This window comes from Musa acuminata, chromosome BXJ1-3 (genome assembly GCF_036884655.1).
Source record: "Musa acuminata AAA Group cultivar baxijiao chromosome BXJ1-3, Cavendish_Baxijiao_AAA, whole genome shotgun sequence".
Classification (NCBI taxonomy): Eukaryota; Viridiplantae; Streptophyta; class Magnoliopsida; order Zingiberales; family Musaceae; genus Musa; species Musa acuminata.
In genome coordinates this window covers 26,051,571-26,061,239 of record NC_088329.1, presented here as the reverse complement: position 1 = coordinate 26,061,239, position 9,669 = coordinate 26,051,571, and the positions used below count along the sequence as shown (strand labels likewise).

The 9,669-nt window shown below is 35.9% G+C and overlaps 1 protein-coding gene across 1 annotated transcript; it reads right to left on the bottom strand.

Annotated features, from left to right (window-relative positions):
- Nucleotides 1-1,065: 1,065 nt before the first annotated feature.
- On the bottom strand, nucleotides 1,066-8,168 carry LOC135637206 (uncharacterized). Its single transcript, XM_065149742.1, has 2 exons — nucleotides 6,815-8,168; nucleotides 1,066-1,318 (listed from the first exon to the last, which is right to left on the bottom strand). The coding sequence occupies exons 1-2, from the start codon at nucleotides 7,833-7,835 to the stop codon at nucleotides 1,314-1,316; spliced, it is 1,026 nt and encodes a 341-aa protein (XP_065005814.1). The 5' UTR covers nucleotides 7,836-8,168; the 3' UTR covers nucleotides 1,066-1,313.
- Between the last annotated feature and the right edge of the window lie 1,501 nt (nucleotides 8,169-9,669).

Genomic DNA, 9,669 nt, shown 5'->3' with positions numbered 1-9,669 from the left:
AAGGCTTATTCACGAATTTCTTTTATCCTTCATATGATGACTCTTTCACATGAATTCTTTCTTAATGAAGGAAGAATTTTTATGATGTTTTATGAGATGAACACTTGCAAGAATGAGGATTTGATTTCACATGAATATTTTTATTGTTGTGAAAATTGAAGCATGATTTAATGAAACTCTTTTATCATTTTTAACTTCATTCAAAGTTGGTTCTCAATGGATTTTCCTCCTTACTCTCCTTCTTCATGCAAAGTTTTGATGAAAAATAAAAAGGGAGAAGTTGATGGAAGCCATCTCTTTTAATGTTTATAACTTTTAATGTTGAGAACTTTTGAATGATACCATGTTATGAATACTTGAAATATAATTGGTATGAATTTTTTAAATTCGAAATGTGACATGAATTTTTACCACACTTGCATTGTTGAATTGTTCACCTTTTTGTTGATGAGGGGGAGAAATAATACCAAAATATGGTAAATTGATGACAAATGTATGCAATGTATTTCATCATATATACTTGAAACGTTTGCTTGATAAATTTTCTTCATTATGATAAGATATTTAGAGTTTAACTTATAATTTTACAATTGATATCTTGTCATAGAATGATGAATTGCTATGTTTGTCATCTTTCATATTTGAAATATTAGATTTGAAAATGGATGTCATGCCTTCACATCATTTTGAAAATGTTAGATCATAATAGGAATCATGATAGGTGTATTGATAAGTTTAAATGAACTTAACTTATCAATATGTCTCTTGAATTCAAAGGCCATGAATTCAAGAATGTCTTTTCTTAAGTATGACATATAGATAGTGTCACGCCGCTCAAAATATCGATAATATTTAAAATTTTCAACACAACTAATCCAGGATCCAAACACACATTTGAGGTCACTAAGAAAACATTCAGATAAAAAAATTTCACCTCTATAGTCTACAAATTCATAACCCTGTGCAGTTCATAAACATCCCACACATCACTCGATAATTCAAACAAACTGAACTTAACTCATCAAAATAATAACCCCAACATAATTTCACAAGTGGGGAAGTCTATGCAGTCACCAAACCATCGATTACCATAAGTTCGTATCATTACATGAATTTAACTTAACATTCCAAAATCCTAAACATGAGGGATCCTTTAACTTACACAAAATCCACAGGTTTAGATTCATCGTCAACATTTCATTAGATGCAGAGTGGCTTATACAACAAATACATATATGCTAACACAGATCTGCCCAAAATCTTCTAACTTTCCATTGCCTCAGCCCAATCTTAACATTTAAGCAAGCGATACGCTATCCTGAAAAATTTATCAACAAACGGGGTGAGCATATAGAGCTCAGCAAGTGACTAATATATCCATATCAAAATAGGACAATTTCCAAAGAGATAAAGTTTCATAAAACGAGGCAGAATATACGAATTCGTAGACATAATATCATTAGGTACAGAATCACAATTGTCCTTTCAATCATACATATTTGGTTAATAACATATGGGGCATAGAGTAATTGGAGCATATCAGAAACGAATGAAACGTTTACGAGCATAACAATAACAAATGAACCATATCGGAGCTTATCAATGGCATATGAAATGTTCCGGAGCATATCAACAACGTATGGAACATTTCGAAGCATATCAACAATGAATGAAACATTTCGGAGCTTATCAATATCACATACCAAACAGAAGCTCAAACGTCGTCTTTGACGTTGCATTCATATCATTCTTATCCAAAGCATGTACAAAAACATATAACCAAAGCTCTAGATATCATATCAAACATACAGAAGGTGTAGTGGGATCTCAAACAGAATTGTTATTCATCCATTTCTGAATGACCACCAGACAGAAGTCTCCCACGTTTGGGAGCTCCATCCACCCACGTCTAGGTGAAGTCAGAGGGGGCCGGCAGAGCATCGCAGGCTCTAAGCACATACCCTTTACCATTTCTGGCAAAGGTCCAGACAATCCCACAAACACCAGAGTATAAGATGACAGTTTTAACAATAAGTAGCATATATCGGAAGCACACGCGGAACAACAAAAGGTACATGTGCCTTTTCGAAACAATACGATGCAAGGAACAAATCTCTCACAAATATATTCAGATTTGGAATGAAATGAAAGCAAGAGTATACAGGGATTCCAAGAAATCATATTTAGCTCAATTCAAATAAGAAGGTGAGATGAATTTAATATCCAAAGGAATGGAACAGAATATGCGAAATCGACTAAAGCTCGATTTCTGACAGAACTCAAGTGGCACATCGAACAAATACTTCAGAATAACAATTATGCTCCAATACCCATAAGAAAGCTACTATTGATAGATCTATCAATCTGTTTTCTGATGAAATAAGTTTCATATGAATCAAGGTTTCCAACAAGGAGTTACCATGGATTTAGTGACCAAAGGTCAAAGACTGAATCACTGTTTTTTTGAATTTATAGGGCGGAATCAATGGATAGCAGAATAGGCCTTTGAATTCCAAAATTTTCAATCTATATATCAAAAGAATTATTTTCAAGTCTAGTTTCAAATAAAATCAGTTTGGTACAAATCAGAATTTCCGACAGGGAGTTATAGGCATTTTAGTATTGAAAGGTCAGAAATCTTAATCCCTGTTTTGCAGCGTCCATAGGCTCATTTGAAACAGACGTTTGGGTAAGTATTCGGTATTCAAAATCTTCAAAATTTGTGTCAAAAGAAAGATATAAGAGTTTATTTTTAAACAAACTAGGTCCTACTCAAATCTGCATTTCGTACTAAAAATTATAGCCGGAACCGTATATAGGGGTCAGTTTACCAAAAAAATTTCAGAATCCATGGTTCTATGTCCAAGGAGAGACATATCAGTTTCTAAATAGAAATCCTTCAGTTTATTTTGAAACAACATAAAAACAGAGACTAATTTTTCTGTAGGATGGGGTTAGAACACTTGCCTTTGAGAATTTTGACCCCCAATTGAGAAGATTGAGTAAGAAACCACAAAGCCCCAATTTTTCTTCTTCTTCTTCCCCCTTTCTTTTCTCTTCTTCTTTCTTTCTTTCTCTGTTCTTCCACACCGCAGCTGCCTTCTCTGGTTCCTTAAGAACGAAGGCAGAGAGGCTTAAGCGGTGGGATTTGTCATTTTATGCGTTTTGCAGTTTAGTCCTTGTTTTTATCATATTCACGATTAGGTCCTTAGGGTTTACATATAGGTCCTCAAAGTCTTTCCTTTTTTTTTTTTGAACAGATCTCCCAAATCTTAAAAATAAGTTACCTCTGATTCATACTCTATTTCTTTTGTCAATTTAAAATAGATGCTTACATTATCACTAGAAATTTATACGAAAATTCGGAAATGAGGGGTGTTACACCTCCCCCCCCTTGAAAGAAAATTTTAGTCCTCTAAATTTATCGTACCTCTATCGACGAAAAGACGGGGGTACACCTTTTTCATTTCCTCCTCTAGCTCCCAAGTTGTTTCCTCTCCAACATGATGTCTCCAAATTACTTGAATCAGTGGGATGACCCGATTCCTTAGGATTTTTTTTTTCTTATCAACAATCTGAATAGGCTCTTCCACATAAGATAAATCTCTATCGATCTCCATCAGCTCATACTCAATGATGTGAGAGGGGTCATATATATACTTCCTAATCATCGAGACATGAAATATATCATGGACATGGCTCAATGCTGGTGGCAAGGCAATCCTGTAAGAGACAGAACCAACCCTCTCAAGAACCTCAAAAGGTCCAATAAATCTTGGGCTTAACTTTCCTTTCTTCCCAAACCTTATAATGCCTTTGGAAGGGGAAACTTTTAAGAATACAAAATCTCCGATTTCAAACTCAATATCTCGTCTCCTATTGTCGGCATAACTCTTTTGACGACTCTGAGCAGTTTTTAACCTTTTCCTTATAACCTGAATTTTCTCGGTAGTTTCTTGTACTTTGTCTGGTGCTAACAGCTTTCTGTCACCAACTTCCTCCCAACATATAGGTGTTATGCACTTTCGCCCATATAAAGCTTCATAAGGAGCCATCTGAATACTTGAATGATAACTATTATTATAAGTGAACTCAACAAGTGAAATATCCTTATCCCATTCACCTTTCCAATCCATAACATAGGCTCTAAGTAAATCCTCAAGTGTTTGAATTGTTCTTTCTAACTGACCATCAGTCTGAGGATGATATGCAGTACTAAACTTGACTTTAGTGCCCATAGATTCCTGTAATATTCTCCAGAATCTAGAGAGAAATCTAGAGTCTCTATCAGAGATGATCTCCTTTGGAATACCATGAAGTCTTACTATTTCATTAACGTATAAATCTGCAAGTCTATCAAGCGAATAAGTCATATTAATCGGTAGGAAGTGTGCAGATTTTGTTAACCTATCGATGATAACCCAAATAGCATCATGCTTTCTAGAGGTTCTGGGTAGTCCTGAAACAAAATCCATAGTAATACATTCTCATTTCCATTCAGGAATATCTAAAGGTTGCAACAACCCTCCAGGTCTTTGGTGTTCTACTTTGATTTGTTGACAAGTCAAACATTTTGAAACATACATTGCAATTTCCTTCTTCATGCCTTCCCACCAATAATGACTTTGAAGATCTCTATACATCTTAGTGCTTCCAGGATGTATGGTGTACTTTGAAGTATGACTTTCCTTTAGGATTTGATTCTTGATATCCGGTTCATTTGGTACACATACTCTCTCCCCAAATCTCAATAGACCATCCTTTGAAACTTGAAATTGTGGCTTAAATTCCTTTTCTACTTCATTCCTCAAGTAGATTAAATGTGGATCTCGTAATTGTCCTTCCTTAATTTGTTGAATAAGATCAGATTGCACTTGAATGGAGGCCATCAATATCATCGAGTCTTGCTCTTTCCTCAAAGCTTTCAAATCAAAATTTTCTTCTAATAACTTCAATTGCTTCACGACCAGACTAGCCATAAAACTTGTAGATTTCCTACTAAGTGCATCAGCTACAACATTGGCCTTGCCCGGGTGATAACGGATGGCACAATCATAATCCATCAGAAGTTCTATCCATCTTCGCTGCCTCATGTTTAACTCTTTCTGAGTGAAAATATATTTTAAACTCTTGTGATCAGTAAAGATTTCAAACTGTCGACCATACAAATAATATCTCCAAATTTTTAGAGCAAAAATAATTGCTACCAATTCCAAATCATGAGTTGGATAATTTAATTCATAACCTTTAAGTTGCCTAGAAGCATACGCAATTACTCTCCCTTCCTGCATCAAAACACATCCTAGGCCCTTTCTTGAAGCATCAGTATAAACTACAAACTCATCACTACCTCTTGGAATAGTGAGAATAGGGGCACTAGTCAATCTTCTTTTTAACTCTTGAAAACTTTGCTCACAATCATCACCCCATACAAATTTCATATTCTTCTTAGTGAGTTTGGTGAGAGGTTGAGCAATTCGAGAAAATCCCTCCACAAATCTCCTGTAATAACCTGCCATGCCCAAGAAGCTTCTAACCTCCGTTACATTTGTTGGTACTTCCCATTCAACAACAGCTTCTATTTTTCTTGGATCAACAGATATACCCTTCCCTGAAATCACATGGCCTAAGAAAGCAACTTCATTCAACCAAAATTCACATTTGCTGAACTTTGCATACAACTTCTTTTCTCTTAGTATGGACAATACATTTCTCATGTGTTCCTCATGCTCTTGATTACTCCTTGAATACACCAATATGTCATCAATAAATATAATTACACAGATATCCAAGAGCGGTTGAAATATCCTATTCATTAGTTCCATAAAAGCTGTAGGGGTATTTGTCAAACCAAAAGGCATCACCAAGAATTCATAATGACCATATCGAGTTCTGAAAGCTGTTTTTGAAATATCCTCCTCCTTGATCTTCAACTGATAGTAACCTGACCTCAGGTCAATCTTAGAGAATACTTGTGCACCCTGCAGTTGATCAAACAAATCATCAATTCTAGGTATGGGATACTTGTTTTTGATGGTCACCTGATTCAACTGTCTATAATCAATACAAAGCCTCAATGTTCCATCCTTCTTCTTCACTAATAGTACCGGAGCACCCCATGGGGATACACTGGGTCGTATGAAACCCTTATATAACAATTCTTGTATTTGCTTCTTTAATTCCTCTAGCTCGAGTGGTGCCATTCTGTAGGGAGGCTTAGATATTGGGGTTGTACTGGGGACCAGATTAATAGCAAATTCACCCTCTCTATCTAGAGGTAAACCAGGCAAGTCATCTGGGAATACATCAGGGAATTCTTTGACCACTGAAATTTCATCTAGGTGGGTTTCCTGATTTGAATGCTCCTTTACACACACCATATAACAAAAACAACCTTTCTGCATAAGACGATAAGCTTGAAGTGCTGATATCAAGCAAGGAGGCAAATCATGCTTAATGCCCTCAAAGAAAAATATAGGCTGATCTGGTATGCAGAAAGTAATTATTTTTTTGTAACAATCAATACTAGCGTGATGAGAAGATAACCAATCCATGCCAAGTATAATATCAAAACCCTGGATCTCTAGGAGAATCAAATCAGCAAAGAGTTCATGTTCTCCAATAGAGATCAAACAAGATGGGTAAACCAAGTTTGTTGCCAATGAATCTCCAACAGCAGTTGTTACATATAACATATAATCCAGGGGTCTAGGTAGAATATCCAAGTGACAAGCAAAGTATTGTGAAACAAAAGATAAGTTGGAGCCGGGATCAAACAAAACTTTTGCATTTCTTTTAGAAACATGAAGAATACCTTCCACCACTGATTTAGAAGCCTTAGAATCTTGTTCAGTGATAGCGTACACTCTAGCATGGGCTGAGGGTCTAGGAGATAGTGGCTCTTTCTTCCTTTTCAGTGGGCAATCTCTTAATTGATGATCTAACCTTCCACAAGCAAAACAGACTCCAGTCACCCGAAAACACTGACTTGTTTCATGATTTAATCCAAATTTTGCACATGACTGAGTCCTCCGCAATGGTTTCCATTTCTCAAATCCAAATGTCTTAAACCTCTTGTTACTAGCTTCATATTCATTTTCTCTCCTGCTTTTGCTAGTAAATTTGTCCTTTTTGTTCTTGCCAATGATTTCTTGAATTTCCTCCATGTCTCGTTCAATTTTCAAAGCTCTTTCTACCGTATCTACATATGTTTGTAGTTTTAAAGCTGACATTCGGCTTCTTATTGCTGGCCGTAATCCCCTTTCAAACCTTCTTGCCTTCCTAGATTCATCATCAGTCATATGTATGGAAAACCTGGAGAGCTCAGTGAATTTAGATTCATACTTTGTAACCGTCATACTTCCCTGGATAAGATTCAAGAACTCCAATTCATTTTGCTCTATCATACAATCTGGAAAATATTTATCATTAAACTTTTCTTGGAATAACTTCCATGTCATTGGCTCATGTTTGATTTCAGACATCCTCTTAATCATTCTCCACCAGTGTTCAGCTTCTCCTTCCAGCATAAAGGTGGCAAGAAAAACCTTTCGATCATCAGGGTAATTTAAGGCATCAAATATTTTCTCTATCTGCATCATCCATCGTTCTGCCACCATTGGATCAGACTCACCACTAAAACTGGGAGGACTAAGCTTCTTAAACTGTTCAATTCCCAACCCTGTCTGGTTTGATGTTCCTGTTCCATCATTTCTTCCTTGTAGGACAGGTTGTTGTTGTTGTTGCATCACTTGTGCCATAGTCTCCAAAGTCCGCATGATACCACTCAATTGATCAGCAGTAGATGCAACAGGAGACCCAGATGATCTCGTCATCCTTGCTTCCTAAAACATCAAAAGAACATTTTCTTTGATCAATCTCTAAATGATAGTCAATAAACCTAAAAAAAAAAAAATATATTCTTAGTGATTCTCAAATCATGCTCTGATACCACCTCTGTCACGCCCCTCAAAATATCGACAATATTTAAAATTTTCATCACAACTAATCCAGGATCCAAACACACATTTGAGGTCACTAAGAAAACATTCAGATAAAAAAATTTCACCTCTATAGTCTACAAATTCATAACCCTGTGCAGTTTATAAACATCCCACACATCACTCGATAATTCAAACAAACTGAACTTAACTCATCAAAATAATAACCCCAACATAATTTCACAAGTGGGGAAGTCTATGCAGTCACCAAACCATCGATTACCATAAGTTCGTATCATTACATGAATTTAATTTAACATTCCAAAATCCTAAACATGAGGGATCCTTTAACTTACACAAAATCCACAGGTTTAGATTCATCGTCAACATTTCATTAGATGCAGAGTGGCTTATACAACAAATACATATATGCTAACACAGATCTGCCCAAAATCTTCTAACTTTCCATTGCCTCAGCCCAATCTTAACATTTAAGCAAGCGATACGCTATCTTGAAAAATTTATCAACAAACGGGGTGAGCATATAGAGCTCAGCAAGTGACTAACATATCCATATCAAAATAGGACAATTTCCAAAGAGATAAAGTTTCATAAAACGAGGCAGAATATACGAATTCGTAGACATAATATCAATAGGTACAGAATCACAATTGTCCTTTCAATCATACATATTTGGTTAATAACATATGGGGCATAGAGTAATTGGAGCATATCAGAAACGAATGAAACGTTTTGGAGCATAACAATAACAAATGAACCATATCGGAGCTTATCAATGGCATATGAAATGTTCCGGAGCATATCAACAATGTATGGAACATTTTGAAGCATATCAACAATGAATGAAACATTTCAGAGCTTATCAATATCACATACCAAACAGAAGCTCAAACATCGTCTTTGACATTGCATTCATATCATTCTTATCCAAAGTATGTAAAAAAACATATAACCAAAGCTCTAGATATCATATCAAACATACAGAAGGTGTAGTGGGATCTCAAACAGAATTGTGATTCATCCATTTCTGAATGACCACCAGACATAAGTCTCCCACGTCTGGGAGCTCCATCCACCCACGTCTAGGTGAAGTCAGAGGGGGCCGGCAGAGCATCGCAGGCTCTAAGCACATACCCTTTACCATTTCTGGCAAAGGTCCAAACAATCCCATAAACACCAGAGTACAAGAAGACAGTTTTAACAATAAGTAGCATATATCGGAAGCACACGCAGAACAACAAAACGTACATGTGCCTTTTCGAAACAATACGATGCAAGGAACAAATCTCTCACAAATGTATTCAGATTTGGAATGAAATAAAAGCAAAAGTATACAGGGATTCCAAGAAATCATATTTAGCTCAATTCAAATAAGAAGGTGAGATGAATTTAATATCCAAAGGAATGGAACAGAATACGCGAAATCGACTAAAGCTCGATTTCTGACAGAATTCAAGTGGCACTTCGAACAAATACTTCAGAATAACAATTATGCTCCAATACCCATAAGAAAGCTACTGTTGACAGATCTATCAATCTGTTTTCTGATGAAATAAGTTTCATACGAATCAAGGTTTCCAACAAGGAGTTACCATGGATTTAGTGACCAAAGGTCAAAGACTGAATCACTGTTTTTTTGAATTTATAGGGCGGAATCAATGGATAGCAGAATAGGCCTTTGAATTCCAAATTTTTCAATCTATATATC

What these genes read in the sequence shown, in the direction of transcription:
- LOC135637206 (XM_065149742.1), bottom strand. Translation starts at nt 7,835, where the DNA reads ATGACGAGATCATCTGGGTCTCCTGTTGCATCTACTGCTGATCAATTG.